General features: G+C 37.0%; 1 protein-coding gene across 2 annotated transcripts in view; it reads left to right on the forward strand.

Annotated features, from left to right (window-relative positions):
- The first annotated feature begins 17,853 nt into the window (after window positions 1–17,853).
- The window catches only part of Grid2 (glutamate ionotropic receptor delta type subunit 2), a 1,432,020-nt gene continuing 1,427,840 nt past the window's right edge, over window positions 17,854–22,033 (forward strand). The window contains exon 1 of one of the 2 annotated variants that reach the window (XM_028880742.2): window positions 17,854–19,076. In XM_028880742.2, coding sequence (XP_028736575.1) covers window positions 18,989–19,076 — 88 coding nt within the window. In that variant the 5' untranslated portion in view covers window positions 17,854–18,988. The remainder of the gene's footprint in view (window positions 19,077–22,033) is intronic. The other variant, XM_028880745.2, reaches the window with a different exon arrangement.

Raw genomic sequence — 22,033 nt, forward strand, 5'->3', positions numbered from 1 at the left:
ATGATAGGTCATATCTATCTAGAAATTCATCCATTTCTCTTATGTTTCCTAGTTTAGTGGCATATTGATTTTAAAATATGTCCTTAGGATTCTCTAAATTTTCTCAGTGTCTTTTCTAATGTTTGTAATTTCATGTCTGGTTGTATTTGTGTTAGTCATCTCTTTGGGTTATTTTGGCTAAAATTTCCTAAATCCTGTTAATGTTTTCAAAGAAGCAACTCTGTTTCATTGATTCTTTATATTGTTACTTTTTATTTCTATTTTATTAATTTCAGTTATAGTTTTAATTATCTCATTTTGTTTACACTTTTAGGGTACTGTTTTGTGTGATTGTTTTATTCAAGGCCTTAAGAATCATGATTAGGTTATTAATATGAGATCTGTCTTTTTTTTAAGGTAGGCACTTAGAGTAGCAGCTATCCTCTTAGCACTGCCTTATCATGTCATACAGATCTTGGATACTACCTTGTGATTTTCATTCAGTTCTGGAGATTTTCAAATTTCTTTCTTGATTACTCCCTTGATTTAGTTTTCATTTATTACTGTATTTTCCCCTGATTTTATGAACTTTATGTAGCTTCCATTGCTGTTGATGTCCACCTCTGGTCCTTTGCGACCAAATAGAATAAAGGATGTTGTTTCAGTTTTCCTCTTTGTCTAATGTCTTAATATGTAGTCTATTTTGGAGTGAGTTACATGGACTTCAGAGCAGAATGTTTATTATTTAATGTTTATTATTTAGTTCTGTAGTTGTGTGTTAGACTCTTTAACTCCAGAATGTCTCTGATTAGTTTTCATCTGGGTAACCCCTCTTTGATGAGAATTAGTTCTTTTAGTGCTATGAATTTCCCTCTTAACACTGCTTTATAGTTATAAGTTTTTTTTTTTTTTTCATTGATCTCTAGAATCTTTTTTCTTTATTTTTTTAACCATTGTGATTCAGTTGAGCATTATTCAGTTTCCATGAGATTGTAGGTTTTTTGTAGTTTTATTGTTGTTCTTAGAGTTACTCATGATATCACTGTGTTGAGGTTAACTTGTGATTTTAGATATACTTGTACTTGTATTATGAAATTGGGTTCTCTTGTGTTTGGAGCATAAATATTCGGTATTTTAATGTTCTGTTGGTGGCTGTTGTCTTCAAAGGACATAATATGTACCTCCTTAATTTTACTGACTAGTTTAGGTTTTGAGTTTACTTCAAAAGTTATAGATCAAATATATCTACTTGTTCCTTAGCTCCATTTTCCTGAGTTACCTTTTGAGTTTGTTTTCCCATCCTTTTATGCTAAGGAAGTATCTATCTTCCATGGTGATTTTTATTTATTGAATGAAGCAAAAGTATGAGTCCTGTTTGCTAAATCAATCTGATAGCCTGTGTGTTTTTAATGGGGAATTGAGATCATTAGTGTTGAATTATCATTGACTAATATGTATCACTGCTTGTTACTTTTTTGTGGTGGTGTTTTTCTTAGATATCCTTTGATTAATTCATATAGAATTTTTAAAATTATCCATTATGCCCCATTGGATATATTTAGCTTTCTCTTCAGTCTGAAGTTTTAACTCTAGTATCATCTTTAAAGTTGATTTAGTGTTCATACACTCCTTAAATCTGTGGTTTTACCATAGAAAATTTTCTTTCTTTTTCAATTATAACTGCTAGTTTTGCTGGGTATAATAGTCTATGCCGGAATGTGTGGTCTTTCAGAACTTGTAGAACATTAGCTCAGACTTTTCTGGTATTCAGAGTTAACATTGACATAATAGTGTTCTCAATTTTTATGTGCCTTGATCTTTTTCCTTTACAGCATGCAATATATTGTCTTCATTTTGTACATTTTGTGTTTTGATTATTGTGTGGTATTGACAGTTTCTTTCCTGGTCTTGTCCATTGTGTGTTCTGTATGACTTTCATTCTTTGAAAGCCATTTCTTTGCTTTGATTTAGGTTTTTTTTTTTTTTGCGTGGTTTTGTTGAAAATACTTCTCTGTTTCTCTGATTTGTGATTTTTTTATATTATATCTTTGATTCATATGATGTCACAGAGTTCATGCTTATTCCTGCAGTTTTGTATTTAATTTTCTTTGACTGAGTGATCCAAGCCCTCAACCTTGCCTTCAGGGCTTGATATATTATTTTTCATTTGGCCTGTTCTCTTGGTGTGTCTTTCCACTGAGTTTTTATTTCACTGAGTGAATTTTTCATTTTAAGTATTGTTTCAGTGGTCTTTCAGCAATTCTCTTTATTAAATTGTCATGTCCCTAGTAGTGCTCATTATTTTGTTTAACTGTGTTGTTTTATTTTCTTAATTCTGGACTTTATTCATATCCTCTCAGTTTCTTGAATATATTTGTAATTGCTATTTTGAAATAACTGTCTTGTAAATCAGCTAGGTGTTTTTCACAGAGAACATTATAATGAGATGTGAATTTATTGATGATTTATGTTGTTTGTGTTTTTGACAAGAAATCTAGACATCTTGACACAGGATATTGGTGGTGTTTCTTGGTGTGGATATATGATTTTATCTCTGTTGGTTGTTTTTTTGTTGTTGTTGTTGTCATTTTTTTGTTTTTCTGTTACCACAACTTGTCATGTTGTTGATCATTTGAATGGTTTTTGGGTTTCACAATTGAGGGAACTATTTTGATGAGTGAGTGGAGTATCAGAAATGATCCAGGTTTAGCTTGATATTGTGTAACTTCTTAGTTCAAGTGCAATTTTCTGCATCTTTAGAAGATTTTTTTACTGTAAACCTTTTAAAGTCTGTGAAAGTATCATGGGTTACTGTAGGTTGTCCTTGAATAGCAGTAGGTAGGATGATGGAGGGAGTGAGTAATGGTTCTTAGAAGTAGGGTTCTGGATGCCATATTAATTCCAGGTAGAGGAAGATGAGGTTGAGATCAAGATGGTAATCCTCATCTGTGGTCAGGAGGACAAGATGTCATACAGTCCTTGATTGGTGGGATGAAAGGTGAGCTTAGGGGATTTCTGACTGAGAGTCAGAGTCACAAAATGCCCTGCAGTCCATGGGTAATATGGTAAGTAGAGCAGTTGGTATTTGGTTGGGGTACTGTCACTGAGAGTCCCTAACTGAGCTTGAGACTACAGAATGACATATTTATTTATCTGATTGAAAGAACCAATATATATAGCTTCATTTGCTTATTGTATTTTATTTATGCTTAAAATTTCAGTAATTTCTACCTAGTGCTTATGATTCATTTGTTTCTGCTAGCTATGATTTAACATGTCCTTTTATTCTAGTAGGTTAAGATAGGAGTTGTGGCTAGTTCTATAATGAAATTCATACTTTTTAATGTGCATAATTTTTTCTCTGGCATTGTTCTCTCTTTGTTTCACAGATTTTATATTTCTTACTCATTTCTATGTGATTAAAATTCCCTATGATTTCTTATTTGATTTACAGACAGTTTAGAAATGTATTGCTCCAATTCCAAATATATTTGACTTTCCAGATATGATTGTTTATTTTTACCATACTTTTTATGATTTCAATACTTTTAAATTCGCTGATATTTGAATTATGGCTCCAAAAATTTTTCCTTTGAAGAATCTTTCTTGTGATCTTGGAAAGAATAGGTGCTTTCATTATAGTATTATAATAATTTATAGTTTTCAATTAAATTATTTTCTCTAATAGTAATGTTCAAATCTATATTATTTTTCCACATTATTTTCCTAACAACTTCAACTCATTATGGAGAGACAATATTGAAATTCACAATCATGATGTAGATTTGTATGCTTCCCTCTTAAAATGAAATTTTTGTTGTTTAAATCTAGTGTGTACACAGAGATATTTTGATATATGTACATATAGTGAGGTGTTTGCACCAATTAAATGAATTAGTATATTCATGAAATTTATACATAATTTTGTGTGATGATAAAGACATCTAAAATCTACTGTTTTAAAATTTTTACAGCTTATATTGCAGTATAATTGATCATAGTGTTCATTCTATGAGTTAAGTGTTCAAAAATGAATTCTCTCTATTCTATCCCTCTTTGAAATGCAAGTAACCATAATTCTATTCTACATGTGCTTTTTTTAGTTTTCTCCTGTTGATACTATGTGTGAGCATATACATTTTCAATGTTTGTTTGTAAATTTTACATTTATATGAATATATAATATCACATTTTTTCATTCATTAATCTGTCAATAATAAGTAATAAAATATTAGTTCCATATTTTCACTATTTAAGACAATGCTGTAGCATCTATTAAAGGGTATATGTTTCTATAAGATACCAATTTTATTTTTTTTGAATATGAACCAGAAAAGAAATATGAGTCAAATGACAGTTTTAATTGTAACTTTTAAAAGATCCCCCACAGTGTTTTATGTAATTCTTATAATAATATATATTCTTAAAAAGGTCCACTTTCTTCACTCTCATTCCCTCTTGTGATGTCTTATAAAACATGCATACACACACACACACACACACACACACACACACACACACACACACCCAAGAGTCTCTTTCAGTACTCTTCCCCTCTGTCACCCTTAGCCTGATGGCTCATGTTCCCATTCCCACCTGCCCTCAGTCCACTTGCAAAATTCCTTCTATTTCCCTTTCCCAGGGAGATCCTGGAATTCCCCCCATGAACCTTGTTACCCAGTCTCTCTAGGTCTGTAAATTGTACCATAGCTATCCTTTATTTTACCGCTAATATCCACTTATGAGTGAGTACATACCACACTTGTCTTTCTAAATATGTGTATGATTTTTTTTTCTAGCTCCATTCATTTGCCTTCAATTTTCCTGGTGTCCTAGTTTTTAACAGCTAAGTAATACTCCATTATGTAAATGTACCACATTTTCTTCATCCATTCCTTAGTTGAAGGGCGTCTAGGTTGTTTCCAGGTTCTGGCTATTACAAATAAAGCTTCTAAGAACACAGTTGAGCAAATATCCTTGTGGTATGATTGAGGATCCTTGGGGTATATATGCCCAAGAGTGGTATAGCTGGGTCTTGTGGTAGATTGATTCCCAATCTACCACAAGTTTTCTGAGAAACTGCCATACTGACTTCCAAAGTGTCTGTACAAGTTTTCCTCCCCACCAGTAATGGAGAAGTGTTCTCCTTGTCCACATTTTCTTCGGCAGTTTTTGATCTTATTGATTCTGACAGTTTTAAGTTGGAATCTCAGAGTCTTTTTGATTTTCACTTCCATGATGGCTAATGATGTTGAACATCTCTTTAAGTGTTTCTCAGCCCTTTGTGTTTCTTCTGTTGGTAATTCCCTGTTTAGATCTGTATGTCCATTTTTTAATTGGATTATTTAGTTTGTTGATATATAACTTCTTGAGTTCTTTATGGATTTTGGAAATCAGTCCTCTGTCAGATGTGGGGTTGGTAAAGATCGTTTTCCTTTCTGTAGGATGCCATTTTGTCCTATTTACAGTGTTCTTTGCCTTACAGAAACATTTCAGTTTCAGGAGGTCCCATTTATTAATTGTTGATCTTAGTGCCTGTGCTAATGGTGTTCTGTTCAGAAAATTGTCACCTGTGACAATCATTTGAGATTATTCCCCAGAGATTATTTCACAGTATCTCTGCTTGTCCTTAAGTTCATATGATCAATATATCTACCCTTCCATAAAGTTCCCTGAGTAGTCAGTATAGAGGCTGTGTTGTAACTATATTAACTGGGGATGAACACTTTATATCTAATTGTTCTCTGAATTTTGAGCAGTTGTGTCTTTATGTAATGGTTTCTGTCTGCTGCAAAAAAAGATGTTTCTTTGATGAGGGGTGGGAAATACACTTTTCCCTGAGTATAAGGATAAGATATTTAGAATGTTGTTGGAGATTACAGTGGTTTAGGAAACAGACAGCAATAAGCTCTCTTCTAGGTTCCATTGCCCCACCTATCCCTGGGTTGCTGTCTAAATATGTACTGCCAGGCATAAATTCCCTCCCATTGAGTGGCTCTTAAGTCCAATTAGGTGACTACTGTTACATCCAGGATATGTGTCACTATTGAACCTTTCAGAATATCTTGTCACACTTGTCATTGTTGTGATTTGTTGGCATGGCAGCTGGATGTAACTATTGATTGCCTTTCTCTGTGGACAGAATTTTCTCTGAATTCTTCCCAAATTATGAGAGCTAGTCTTCAATGAGGAAGCTTCCTGGTTAAAGCTATCAAGTTCTTGTCAAAGGATGTGGGGAGTCTTCCAAAATAATGTCAGAACATTTGTACTGACATGTGTTTACACCTCTGAGTTTGGTGAAGTCCTTCTTATCCATGTTTGCATCTGTTGGGAATTTTATAAGCCATTGTCAAGACCCATTTTTTTTATGTGAGATTTTGTTCTGATAAAGAAAAAAAAATGTTTCCAGGACCAGAAGCAGGGACATTTTTTTTTTCTTGTATTGCATTTATTTTAGATTTAGGACTTTTGCTTAGGTCCTCATTCTACTTTCAGTTAAATTTCTTTGAAAAAATAGAAAACAAACATCCAGTTTCATAATTTTAATGCAGATACACAATTGTCTTTAAATATTTATATAAATCTCTTCTTTGCTTTAGTGTCTACTTACTGTTCTTGTCAAAACTAGTTGCCCATACAAGTTTGAGTTATCCTGAGAAATAAAAGCTCTGCTGGAGGCATTAGCATTCCAGATTTCAAGATATATTGCAGAACCAGATTATAAAGACCACATGGTACTGGCATTAAAGTAGCTGTATTGATCAATGGAATAGCATTGAGGATCCAAATCTAAGCCTAAACCTCTACACCTAACGGATATTTGATAATGATGCCAAGAATACTCATTTGAGAGAAGACAGCATCTTGAACAGATGGTGTGGACCAAACTGAATAGCTGCTTATAGAAGAGTGAGGCTAGATTCTTATCTCTCACCCTGCAAAATCTTATCTGCAAAAGAATCAAAGATCTCCACAAAAGACCTAAAACCCACAAATTGCTAGAGGGTAGAAGTAGGGTGTATGTTTCTACTTAGGCGCCCAGATATCTTTCTAAAGAAGACTCTGGCAATGAAGGAAACAAGATAAGCAATAGGCAAATGAGATCTCATCAAACAGAAAGCATCTATGTAGCTAAGGATGCCAATAATAGAGTGAAAACGAGGCCAAGATAACAGGAAAATGCTTTTGCTAGCTGCACATCTGACAGAATTAGTATCCACAACAACAATAACCACAAGCACACAAAAACAAAACTAAACACCAAGAAGACAACACTGAATTTAAAGAAGGCCATGGAACTGAAGACAAAAGAAGAAAAGCAAATGACTAAGTAATCATTTAAAAAAAGTATTTAACATCCTTAGGAATGCAAATTAAAATTACTTCAAAAATACTTTTGTAAGAAAAATAGTATCCTTTTTCTATTTCCTTTCTATTTCACTATTTCAGTTCATTTTATCATCTTTCTCTATAAATCCAGATATTGTTATTTAACATCAAGCATCTTTGGCATTAAAATAAATCTCATTATTTCTTTCTTTTGTAAGTGAATTACATTAGTTTTTTTTTTTCTCAATTGACTTTATTTTGTCTTTGTTTTTGAATACTTTTCATTGGCTTTGAGCTTTAATTGGTGAACTTGGTTTTTAAATGGCATTCCTTATTGTTATCACCCATCAGTGAAGCTTTATTAGGTGATGGTGTCCTGAAATAGAGAACAGGTCTTCCAGGGTGAAAAGGAGCATTATCTGAAGAGGAAGCCTCCATGTACAACATGATAGTGGTTCTGGAGGGAGAGACAAATCTATCTGTTCCCAGAATATCAGCACAGATATAGCATCAAAGTGAGAACTTAAAAGGGATAGCAAGGCCTCTGCCCATTAAATGCAGGTAACAAAGACAATTTCTAATTCTTAAAAAAGTTTTCAGAGGGCAGTGTTCAAACTGTTTGACCTTACCTACATGTGAGGACTTACAAGGGTGGGCACTAATTAGTACCATAGTGCAAATTGGCCTTGGCCAGTATGGAGGGAGAGGCAGGGCATAGTCTTCCCTGGACTTCCAGGCTGGAGTGCTCCAACATCATGTGATTCAGGTGTCAGTTCTTAGTCCTAAGTAAATGATCACTTAGATTAGGACCCTGGTGTCTGAGACAGAGTGAAAGGCAGCTACAGGGTCAATTAGTTAATAACTATTATTGCTTAAATATTTTTAATAGAAAATGTGTCGTAATTCTTTCTTCCTATATGTACAGTGTTTCTTCTTTTCACATGGGTTTCAAATATGTTTACTTTTTTTAAAGCATATTTTAGATGTGTCTTAGTATTTCTTGTATTAAACTTTCTAATTTAAATTTAAAAATCAAAATTGAACTGTTAACCACAGCTATCTAGTTTCTGGTTTCTAGTCTTTGCTAAAATATGTGAATTTATCATATGATTTCATTAACTTTCTAGTATCTCCTTTTATCAATTCTTCCCTTAACTTTGTGAGTTAAAGTAACTTGATCTTGTCTCACAACTTCTGTATGATGTGTACAGTATTTTTTAAATACTTATTCATTTTGAGTAATTTTTATTAATGAATTAGAGTCATGAATTCCTCCCTCAGGTATGGAGTGAAGCTCACCAGAGAAATTCTTCATTATTTGCATCACTGTTTGATGCTCTGATTCTCCATTTTCAAAAAGAAAAAGTGAGTTCACTATATATTTCTATTTTTCTATAGAAATTCCTTATATGCTTATATATATTCTCTCCTTTCTACTGTGTTCCTCATCATATTCCTTCCAGTAATGGCTCTAGATGATTTTTATGGCTCTGTAACTGTTATAATTGTTCATTATTGTTGTTGTTGTGTGGTTGGTAGACCTCTCTGGAAATTCTTGCTTTTATTTCCTATTGTTTCTTTATTTTAAGATTAGAATGAATGAATGCTGAAATTTCTGAAATGAAGAACAGCAGAATCTGAAATGAAAAACATTTGTTGGAAGGAGTATATACAAATACTTTTCTCTTGAGGTTCCATTCTATTAACATTTTCCAGTGAGTCGTAAAAAATATACATATGTTCAATCCACAGAGGGCATTAATGACATGCTAAAGCAATGGCTATATACCATATTCCATTTTGGTTAGACGATTTTTATTGGATTTATGGATTTGGAGTGAAGGTAATCTGAAGATTTTGTGGGATGACCTTCTGTATGCTATGAATATGTATCACTTTCATTGATTAATAATAATGCTGTTTGGCCTATAGCAAGGCAGGATAAAGTTAGGCAGGACAATGAAACTGAGGACTGGGATGAAGAAGGGTGGAGTCAGGAGAGATGCCAGTGAGCCATTCAAGATACAAGATGCCAGATTAACAGTAAAGCCATGGCCACATGGCAATATATTGACTAATAGAAATTGGTTAATTTAAAAGTAAGAGATAGTTAATAATAAGCCTGTGTTATTGTCCAAGCATTTTGTAATTATTATAAGCCTTTGCATATTTATTTGGGACTGGGTGGTCAGAACAGAAGATTTCTGCGTCTGTCTATAATAGGTAGATGTCCTCAAAACAGTTGTATCATTACAGAGTCACATCCATGGGAGCTGCATCATGGAGGTCCACCTTCTACTAATCTTTTGCTTCCTAAACCATTTAGCATCTTCCCAGATCATTTGCAGCAGGAGAATCAACAAAGATGAGTAATAACTGGAATCCTAGGTATCCATGTGACCCTCTTCCTCTTTATCCTTGGAAGTACCAATAGCTCCATCACCACCACCAGAGATCTAGCTACCACTGAATTGTCTACTCATGGACTTTCTATGGATATCAGGCCACATGGCAATGCAATAATTGTGTTATGCCAGGGATAAATATCAGGCTACAACAAATGGTAGCATATTAGTGTTATTAGATGGTAAGAGTGTGTGGTAGGGGAGTGGGGGAAGGGACAGAGATATAGAGTAAGATGATAGACAGAAAGACAGGAAGACAGATAGAGATGGGGATTTTCGAAGCAGGTTTTGGCTTTGTAGCATGGGCTGGTCTGGGTCTTGTTTTGCTGCTAAAACTACAGATGTGCCCAATCATATCCATGTAATTAGTTTTGTATTTTATTTATCCATTGGCATTTATTGTTCAGTGCAGGCATCACTGAACTAAATTACTTTGTGTGATGATGAGGATTTTCTCAAATTTTCTGCTCCATACATACCTTTTAGGTACATACCTTTCAGTTACTTGTACAACACTGAGCCGAATCAAGGATCTCACTCCACTCTTTCCTCTCCGAAATATTCAACAGCTATGGTATCTTATTCATTGTGATACTCTTAGGGAAGACAAGGGATAGATTTTGGTTTAGAGGATACAGCTTCAATCGTAGGCAAGAACCATGCATCTTTCTGTGTGACATAAGTGAGGCTATATTGTCACAGTTACCTCTCTCCTACTGATAATATCATGTTCACACTTGCTTCCTTAAAGGATATTTAATAGGAGATTATATCATTATTCCTCTCACTACCATTGGCAATATCATATGTTTTATGCTTCTCTTCCATGGTCATATAACCTTGATTCATTCTTTTCTCCTCCAATAGTAATATTTTCTTGTACTTATTGGAAAGCTGGGCTTATTAACCTTCCATAAACACTGATATGATTTGCTTCTACATAAAACATTAGATTTTCACTGTGATCTGAAGATAAGACAGTTTGCTTTCTCTTCTCTAGCAGCTCAACACTTCTTTCTACTTACAGAAAAAGACCTAATGAAGAGAAAAAAATTAGCCACTATACTTTGAACCTGCTCCAATTTGATCATGCCTTTAGCAATAACATGTTCTCTATCTTCATTTTACCTATGACCATGTAGTAGAGGTATACAGAAGAGACTAAATACAAGTGTATGAATTCTCAGGAATTATAGTCAGGACTAAAATCAAGCTTTAGTAATTCATTAAAACTTGGCCGAATTTTTTTTCTTTTTTTCTTCTACAGAAACTTCTTCCCTTCCACAGTGATATGCCCTGTCTCATGTTGGGTGTGGTTGATATTTTCTGTAATGAATTTTTTTTTTCTATTTTACTGCTCAGTTTTCTAATAAGTTCAAAGATATTTGTCTTTCTACCTACTTATCTGTCTGTTTATCTGTTTGATTGTCTATCTTTTTCTCATAGTTAAGTTTACAATTATAATGATGTTCTTTCTTAAACTTTACTTTTGAATTCTAAGTTAACAGCAGACATCTATACAGTATTCTAAAAAGAAAACATGTATGCCAATTACCCATTAAATAGACACACCTGGATTAATTAATCTTAATTGTGTGTGTGTGTGTGTGTGTGTGTTGTTGTTGTTGTTTTTGAATTTGCTTTTTGATAAAAGTTTCAAAGTTTCTCTGAATAGCCCTGGCTGTCCTGGAAGTCACCCTACATGGCCTAAAACTCAAAGATCCTCCTGCCTCTAGCTTCCCAGTGCTGGGATTAAAGGGGTGCTACACCACACCTGGATAGGGAACCAAGCTTTTATCACATGAAATTAGAAGGAAAATTACCCATTGTTCTAAACCATAGCAAAGTCCAATGTGAGGAATATTGAGTCAGATTTTTCTACAAACACTAACTTTTTAAAAATTTGGACTATTGTCTCATACTCACAACTTTAACCTTGTATCTAACTTGCTTTCGGCTTTCTGGGTGAAATAGAAAGTACCATAAAGCAATAGTATTTAAAAATAATAGGAAATAAAATTATACCCTACAACTTATTTTACATTTGCAAACTCTAAATGAATTCTAAGAGAACTAACTTAAAATTCAATGTTTTCCCCTAAATTGTCTTTGGTCATATACACCAAACTGAAAATACGTCAAGTTAAATTTAGACAGAGACTCATATATGGATTTATGTTGCTGATATTATTTCTACTGACATCTCTCAAAGATATCCTTGAAAACAGCTTTCATCTTCTTCAGATCAAACATAGCATCTACCCATGTGGTAAAACATGGAATGAAAACCAGGTGAGATGATCTGTGACGAGGCCATTCTGAAACCTTTGCAATCTGGTTATTTGTTAGTAATTGAGAAGATGAAGTCATATGACATGAGCATTATTCCACTATATTTGTTTATATTCCAATTCCATACTAATTGTTTACCCAATTGTTCACTAATTGTTTATCCATGTATCCATACCTTTATTCAAATACTGAAATTTACCAGTGACTTTTAGGTATAGTGAACAAATTTTCTTATAAAAGTCTTCATGGATTATGTATTTGCTGATGAAGAATTGAAATTATATGTTTTCAAAGTTTTATGACTTGCTTGGCACTCCCAGAGTCATATAGCCATAAACCATAAATGATCAAATATTTAACAAGACCAAATGTTATTTATGTATCTAGATTTGTCTGATTATATGTGATATTTTAATATACAATAACTTTCAAACTAAAATGTACAGTTTAATATCTGAAGCATAGTCCACAAACAAACTTCAAATCCATCCATGTCAGTGGTGTCTCCTGAAAAAATTTTCTTTTAACAATTAAAGCAGTTATTATGGGAAAATAATGGTATTTGACTTCCATGTGAGGAAGTACAGTGATAATTAATAATATCATTGAGATTATGAACTCATTTTGCCTTTGACCTACCAGTCATGGCACAGAACGAATATGCCACACAAGAATAATCTGTCATATAATAGAAAAAATACTTTCCCTTCTATGGCAGAGTGCAGTCCTTATTTGAACATAAGTAACATAATTACTTCTTTAGAAAAATTGAATAAAGTAGCCTTGTTTTTGAAGCTTTCAAATTTATACTACATATTTTAATAAAAATGTTCTCATGTTCTAAGTAGTATATGGCTATTGATCACCATTTTGATATTTAATTCCTAACTGATCAAATATGATAAGATGGAAACAAAACAAACAAAAAATCCCAAAATCAAGAATTCCATGAAGAAAAAAAAAATAAAGAATGTAGGATATGAAGTAACTAAAACAAAGGACAAAGGTCACTTAAAGTATCAAGTTTATTTCATTATAACTATTTGGTTAATGCAAGTTAGTAACAATCTTTTAAACCACTAGTATTGAGACATTTAAAATGTGAACTGATTATATCAGCATCAGGCATGGCTGCCATCTTGTGGGGACAGCATAAAATGTAGTGAGGGGCCAATCTTAAAAAAAAATAAGTGTCCCTGAAAGGTTGCAAGTCATTATTTTACTTCTTTCGGTTAATTCATGTTTATTCATATTCCTTATGAAACTGATCAGTCCTCAGTCATTGGAGATGAGATAAATGGAAGATATCTACCAACATATACATTTGTATAAATAAGTTCCTATGCCTAAAACTTCAATATCATGGTCCCTTGGATGGTGAAAAAGATGTGAAATGAAAGGTTCCATTTCAGTCAAATTTAGCTATAAAAATAATGGTAAAACATTTGTGTTTAACAATCAGCATGGTTACAGAAATTGTTTGGAATTTATATCTCATTTAGTTAAAAAATATTTTCAGCTGAGACAGTCGTATACATTTATAGAAAGCTCTTAAAAGGTGCAAAGCATTTGAGAACTTAAATTAGAAGGGAGAAGACAGGAAAGATAGAAGGAGGGAAATACCAGCCCATAATTTTTGTATTGACAAAATATATTGCAAACTAGGAAGAAATCAATTTGAAAAAATGACAAAGCACACTTAACACAGATGTATTACATAGCAATTTTTGAAATAAATTAAAAATAAAAACCTGTGTTTTCTGAAGCTGGAGAGGTGGTTCATCACCCACTAGGTGGCTTGGTTCCCAGCATCTACATTGCTTCACAACTACCCACAGCTCTAGTTCTAGGGAATTAGCCTTTTTCTCACTCAGTTAACATGCACAGGTTGCACGTATTACATGCAGGCAAAACATTCATATGCACAAAACAAATAAATATACCAAAGCCAAACTCTGTTTTCTAAGTTTACATTTTTTTTTCTAAGAAATATCAGTTCAAATTCTGGGACTGAATTTCCTTATCCTCATTTACAGAGAAAAATAAGAAACTGAATAAATCAGGCTCTGCAGTTCCATTAACACTGAATTTCCATGATCTGTTAAGTAAAAAAAGAAAAAAATTACCTCAGGCTCCTCATCCAAAGAAAATTCATGCTTTTATATTCCACCATTGTACATTTATGCATAACTTCAACTGCTTTTATTACAACTACTTATATCTATATGTGGTTGGCCATTGTTCTCTTCTATTTCTTCATATAGTGATGGTATGGTTGTAATTTATTTAGATTCTTTTATGTGGCCACCAAAATTTATAATGCTAATGATATTATACATAATTAAAATAATCGTCTAAATACATTTTGGTAGTGTTATATGGAAAGTTTAACCATGCCTTAAATTTAAGGTAAACACTTATAAATGCATTGATTTTTATGTTAAAACAAAACCCAATGTATAATGGTTTATTATTAGCACTTTAAAGAACTGATGAATATGAGTTAATTTGACACTGTTTATTAATAGTAAAAAGCTTATTTTACAAATGTAGACACTTAAATTCTTAGATGTTTTTCAAGTGAAAATTCAAGAAAGATCTACTGTATGCATGGTCTCATGGTCTTGCTTCCTTCTACACAATATGGTTTTGAAGGAGCCCGGATGTGCCCTAATCCATCAACACAAAATAATACTTCTCTAAAATTCTGCTTTTCATATAAAAATCACTGATTATTACACTTTACATGTTGAAGTTGCTCACACTTTCTACAACTTCTCTACATCACTGGTTTTCCAATCACAATGATTCTTCAGTGAAGACACAGTCTCAGGTTGGAAAAATCCATGAAGTATCAATTATCATTCACTTACATTTTTTTCCTGCAAAATTAAGTGCTTGTTATAAAACTTTAGTAAATGAAGGTTGTCTTCATAAGGACTGAATACGAGTACAGTAGGCCAGATGCATCCCTCATTCCCACATCTTATACCTGAATTCAAGTGAAGAAGCATGAATGAAAGGGAACCCAACTTTGCCATGTCCATTTAGAAAACACAACTAAGTTTGGCTTGTTAGTATAGGTCTGAAATCCTAGCTACTTAGGTGGCTGGGGCAGAAGAAGCACAAGTTCAAGGCCAACCTGGACAAATTACTAACAAGCTGTCTCAACAATAACGGAGTAAGGAAAAGAACAAGCTAAAGATACAGTTATGTGATAGAGACATTTCTTAACATGTGCCTAACATATACAAGGTTCAATTACCTGTACAGAAATAAACAATTAATAAACACAGTCAGTGAATATTTTATTTTTACACCTGGTATTTAACATCTATTTTGTACATTGTAAATCTTTGTTTCTAGGTAACTATCTTAATCTATCCAATTTTCTAAAAAATATAGTTATGCCTTGTGTAAGTATATAAATTTATATTTATACAAACCCAAATAATTAGGCCACACTGGGCATAGGAAGTGCTTGAACACTGATAAAGTTGCTGTTCATTCCTAAATTGAAAATTAAGAAGCCAGTGCTATACTTTACTTTTATACTAGCTGTCTTGCTTTAAATTTAGAAAGCCTCAACCCATGTTTGGATGACTGCTTTTGACTGACAGAAGTTGATCATTACATCTTTGTGGGTTTTGTGATGCACCACCCACATCCCATTATATGTCCAAGTGTTAGAAGAGTGGTTATGAACTATGGCTACCTGTTGGATATACTTACAGAACTAGGTTGCTTATAGATTGAGTCTCAAGCTTTGGAGTTTGTGACTTACTCATACTTACACACACCCTTTGCACAGAAGTCCAGGTGTGCTCCTTTAGTTGTGTCACCTTGACACAAACCAGAGTCACCTGGGAAGAGAAAATCTCAATTGAGAAAATGTCTCCAGGAGATTGGCCTGTAGACATGTCTCCAAGGGCATTCTATTGATTCATGGGTAGTATGGAAGTTCCACCCCAGGCAGGTAGGTGTTTCTGGGATGTATAAGAGAGCAGGATCAGCAAGCCATGAGGAACAAACCAGGAAGCAGCATTATTCCTTGGCCTCCATGTTGTTGATGGAGTTCCTGAGTTGTCTTCCCTCAATGATGGACAGTCACATAGAAGTATAAGCCAAATAAACCCTTTCTTTGTATAAGTTGGTTTAGTCAATGTTTTATCACAGAAGCAGAAGGCATGCTAAAGCACCAGATTCTTCCACAGTGAATTTATGATAGAAAACTACTAAACAGAGTATTTTGGAATAATGACAATTTTTTATTTATGGTACATTAAAATAAGTTTCTAATAGGTTATATGAACATGACTGCATTTAGCTATTAATTTTTCTCCAAGAATAGCACTGATTATGAGGAGAATGATAAAATTATTGCTTTAAAGCTCCACCTACCTCTCTGATCCTAAGATATGATATTGTTGTGTCCATCTTAAATGATGACTTCACATTTTTTTCTTCATAAAATACACAGTGACTCACTTGCTTTTAAAATGACCCTGTGTGTCTTGGGGAAACACATCCATTAAAAAAAAAATCTCATCATCTGTATAAACATTCATGAAAATAAACCAGAATGCTTCAAATAGTAGAATGACATCAAATAATAACATGAACATAATCCATATTGAATTCTTGTGTACTCATGGGGGTGGAGACAAAGAGTTGATGCAAATTGATTGGGAAATACAGGCAGTGATGGCTTCCTGGAAGTACTGTTTCTAGATTCAGAAGTTCAACAACTAGAGCTCTCTGCAAAAGGAGAAAGGAGGAAAAGGTGTTTAAGTCTTGATCATTATGGAAGGCACTGGTGAACTAATTCCAAATTCCAAAGCAGTTTTTTTTTTTTTTGTTTGTTTGTTTCTGTGATACAAAGGTAGACTGCAGTGAGAGTAGAGAAGATGGGTGGAATCATTTCACATTAAAAGGTGGGGCACTGTTTCCTAGGTGACAGGATCCTTCTCTTGGTGTGGTGAGGAGCTTGAATGGACTATATGAGATGCAGGAGGAAGTGTTGGTATGAGTAGCAACCGAGGGGAAAAAATCATTTTCTGGAATGTCCAAGGATAAAATTTAGAAGATGAAGGAAGGATAAGACTTTGCGGAGGTGAGAATGGGCAATTAAGCCAAGTTATCATCAAAGAGAGAGAAAGGCAGTCATTGAGGGAACAGGAACAGAGCTCAGCCAGTCTTCAAAGGAATGGTGTTTTCTGACATGCACCCCCTTGGTAACAAGATTTCCAGGGGACTACAGTTGTAATTGAAACAGTGTCAAGGCTGTTGATACCTAACCTCAGTTAGACACTTGGGACTGAGTTAACAGAGCCCCCTCCTGCAGTAAGAGAAAAGGATATAAAGTAGTCGTTTTAAGAAGTCACCAGGAGGAGGGATATGCTTGCACAAAATTCCCCCTCTCAAGGCTGGGAGCTTGCCCTATAGAGCATTCACAGCTTTCCAAGGACGGAAAGGAGCTTCCCCATGACGACCCAACCGCACAGGTGATTAACTTAATGCAGTATTTTGACCACTGAAGCATTGTTTTTTTGTTTTATTGACTTTGTATTATTAGATACATTTAAAAATCTCAAGACTGTCTCTTTTCTGACAGTATTTCAGAATTCTTTCTGTATCCTGATTGCCAAAAAAGAGACTGAAAAAAGAAGAAGAAAAAAAAAAAGAAAAAAAAAACTCAGCACTGTTTAAAAGGTAATTAGCACATTCTCAGCTTTTTATAACTTTATAATTGAAATCTCATTAAAAGCTTTCTGGGTCTTCTTTTCCCTAAGTGACTAGGTGTCCCTAATTTGTTCTCAGCCAATGTGACTAATTCCAGACAAAGACTAGAAAAAAGTCCGATACCTGTTGGGGGATAGCAAGGTTAAATAAGTGGGGTGGCTTTTTTAGGTTGCTTTTAACCTCGGGAAAAAAAAAAAAAAAAGAAGAAAACACTAAGGCAGGTGGGGGACTTCACTGCTTTCTCTGTGAGTCCTGCCTTTCTCAGTCCGGGTGAAGATTCCCAGGGAATTGAGAGCGCGGTTTTGTTTCTCCCTTGTATTGCAGATAGGGGGAGGAGGTGGTTATTAGAAGCTCTTCCTCTCTCGGTTCCCTTCTCCGCCTGACAGCACCGCTCTCTTGCGGACTCGCTTCTCCTAGGTGATCCATTTCTAGGCAACGTGGGGCTGCAGCGGAGCTTGCCAGGCTGCTGCTGGCTTCCCGCATCCCGCCGGGCGAGCGGCTCCGGAGCATCCTGCAGCCGCGGCTCCGCGCGCCGGCCTGGCCCGTTGCTCGCTCCCGGCGGACTCCCCCGCCACCGCGCCCGCGGAGCGGCTCGGGCCCGCCGCGCCAGCTCCGGGGCCCGCCTCGAGCAGAAGGGGAGTCTTCTCTGCATTACTATCTGCATTACCTTCAAGTTCACTTTTTTTCACCCCTCCCGGAGCGGGCCTCCCCCTCCCCGCTGGAATCTGGCGGCTCCGCTCGCATCCTCCTCGTCTCTGGTGGCACTGAGAGCTGGCCGCGAGGCGCCACGACCGCGCGCGGCCCGGGGTGGAGGGGCTCGGCGGCGGGGGAGGGCGCGGGCACATCCGGCGCGGGGGTGCCCAAGTTGCGGCGGAGCTGGGACCCGCCACCGCGGCCCCCGCGCGGCCACGGCCACCGTCTGAGCGCCAGCCTCGCCCCCTGTCCGAGAGCAGCCAAGGCTGGATACATTTTTAAAAAGCCCAACTGCAAACAACTCTGGCGATGCCAAAATTCCCCTCCGAGTGACAGGGCTTGGGAGGAGGTTGCCTCCGGCTGTGCTAGCTCTCGGGTCGCCTGTGCCTTCTCGGCGACTAAGAAAGACAGTGCACTGGCGAGAGGGATTTGGAAATTAGTGGAAAAGCTGCACTCAACTCTATCGTGACCTCAAACTCTGTGGACCGGTTAAAAGATATCTACATATTGGAAGCAAAGTCGTGGTCAAGGAAGATCTGCATCGGAGGATGGAAGTTTTCCCCTTGCTCTTGTTTCTGTCCCTCTGGTGGTCTCGAACCTGGGACCTGGCGACCGCTGATTCCATCATCCACATCGGTAAGACAAGGCTGGTGCGGCTTGTGGCGATTTTCCCCTAATGTTTCCTTGGCAGTAATCTCTTGCTCCCCCACCCCCTTGAGCCTCTCACTGCTGCCGGAGTAGCCTCGGTTCGCGCCCCTTGATGCCCGCGCCCGCACAAGCTCAGCTCTCCCTTAGCTGTGGCTGGCTGAGCCTCGCGGCGCGGAGTGAGGGCGGGCGGGGAGTGCGGGCCGGGCGCAGGGGGCTCACGCTGGCCTCCGCGCACGAGTGCAGGGAGTGTGGGGACTCGGGTTGTGGGGAGAAGGAAGTTTGATTGACTCTAGCTTCCCAATTTTTCCCGGATGTACATTTGAGCCATTAAAAAAAAAAAAATCACGGAGCGGGGGGTGATGGGGGGTGATGCTGGCACTGTCATCCGCCGGGAGAGACGCGGACTGGGGCTGGGGGCGCTCCCCGCGGCTCGAACAGGTGGTTTTGCATCGTGAGCGGCCGAGTCCGCTGCGGCGAGCAGTGCGGACGCCCAGGCTCGCAGTCTCTGCGGTCCAGGCGACCGGGTGGCGGGAGAGGATGGCGGGGCACACGCTCTCGGCCCGGGGCGTGGGAGACGCCGAAGCCGGTGCAGGCCGCTCTCGTGGCACGGCCAGACACGGCGACCGCTGACAGCCGCCTCCCGAGCTGCGCCAGGGCGAGCCCTGCGCCCTAGCTCCCGGAGGGCCCGCGGGTCGCCAGGATCCTGGCCCCACCTATGGGCGAGCAGAGCGGCCGGCGGCGCGGCAGGAGCGGCGGGGCTGGAGTCATTATCATGCAGGGTGCCCATAGCTGAGGGCTCCAACTCTTCTCACTTGCTAATCCCTGAGAGCTGAGTGGAGATCGGCTTTTGCAGCCTCTTCTGACTTAATGTGATGATTTCCTTTTCGGAAATTCGCCTCCTGGGCAAGCAAGGTTCTTTTGCAGGGCTGCAGTGAGACCCCTCTGGGGAAATTTTTTTTTTTTCTTTTTTCTTCTTTTTTTGGTACAGGAGTTTTATCTGTACAAACGATTTCCTGTTCTGCAAATCCAGGCGACAGATGGGTCACAGCTTCTCCCTTGCCCTTCCACCGTGACACACACACACACACACACACACACACACACACACACACACACACACACACACCCCTAGCAGGTAAAACAGCTGCAGGTGGCAATTCCTCCCAAGCCAGGGGCTTCTGTCTAGTGTTTGTGCCTGTGGTGGGCAGATTCTCAGCTCCAGGGGGCTCCCTCTTTTGGTATTATAAGCTATCTCCGCAAACATGTCTGCCATTCTCTATCATTTATATCAATGGGACTGTATGTCTCTGTGCAAGGGCTAATGAGGTCAGAATTCAGAAAGCCTTGCCCTTGTGCATTAAGAAAATGAAGCATTAGATAGCTGGCCGGCTGGATCCCATTTTGCCTGGGGGCTAACAGTGCCTGTAGGTTCAGAACTTTCCAGGGAGAAATTATGGTCTCATTGAGGGGTTCAGGAACACTCTGATAAGAGTTTGGAAATGAACCATGCTCCTCGTAAAGAAACGGCATGAATTTATGTCTAGTTGTTGAGTGATGAGGGTAAGACTTTGGGGGTGTGATCAATATACCTTTCTTTATATTTATTTGATGATTAGGAGTTTCTGACTTAAGCTTGCTTCCCTCCCCCGAGATAAGTGCTTATTCTGTGCTCTCCGTGTTAAATACGTGATTTACAAACATGTATATATGTATATATCTTGATAGTCTTTAAGAGAGGAATACTATTTCACAATGCAGTCTGGGCATTTGGTTCAGAGTAGGAGATAACTGTCAATTTCCCACTGTTGTCTGTCAGAGTGAAATGGCTTACTTATTTATAACTAGTTTCTCAAAAGTGACTGTGAAGCTATTACACATTTCTTTAGAAATTTAACTGTGTGCATCCGCTCTGTATAACCAACTGAGAGAAATACTTCTTTCTCAATTGATTTGGCTTGAATGAAATTAGTGCAATAGACAAGGGAGTTGGCATCTTTTATAGACTACCTAATATTGCAGTGACACTGAGTTTTAAAAGCTCCATACCTCTTATAATGTACTGAAAATTGGCTTAGTTCTGTGTACTTCAAAGGTTAAATGCCCCCTTTTCTGCACATTTACCCGAAGTATGAGAAATTCAAAACTGGTACACCTGTATTTAACTCGTAAGGCAGCAGTTAACATGCAGTGGGGCAGCCAGCTTCCTGGATCAGCGAGGAAAAGGAATGTTCTTTAGGTGATTGCTTTCATGAAATCATACGAGAAATATGAATAGTAGGAGTGTATTAGCTCAGGACTCAAAGGCTGAAAATGATGACACCTTTGGGAAAGGAATATTTCACCCCGAGAGATGTAAAGAGATATGCAGAAATGAAGGTTTCCTCAGTCAGATGGGAAAGTGGTTGCAATGATGGTTCAGCACACTGGAGAGATAAAAAGTCATTGCTCTATTACGCTCTTTAAATACTGAATGCTTTTGATATTGAACCATGGGATGTGTGTGAAAATCCTCACCTCTCTCCTTTTACTTCATGCATGTAGCTTAATAAAAACAATCGCATATTAAACTTTAATACTTTGTTGAATAAATTTAGTTAAATAAATTTGTTGATTTAGTTTACTATGATCAGGAAATAACACTTTATTGGTTGAACCACAATGATTGAGATGAATATGTATCTATACTACTCAAAATACATAATATTGTAATTGCTTGACTTTTCTGATAATCATATTTTAGAGGCATTTACTAGTTGCATGTATTTAATTGCTAAATACATATGCACACATGCACATAGTACTTCATGTTGAATCACCTCCTTTGCCCTGGTGAAAGAAAGGTCTTTTACATATAAAAAACTATGCAAGTTTGAATTATGCTTCTACTTTGGGCCTGTGCATTGATTGAGTAATTTCATCAGGCCCACATTACTTGATTGCTTAGA

This window comes from Peromyscus leucopus, chromosome 3 (genome assembly GCF_004664715.2).
Source record: "Peromyscus leucopus breed LL Stock chromosome 3, UCI_PerLeu_2.1, whole genome shotgun sequence".
Lineage (NCBI taxonomy): Eukaryota > Metazoa > Chordata > Mammalia > Rodentia > Cricetidae > Peromyscus > Peromyscus leucopus.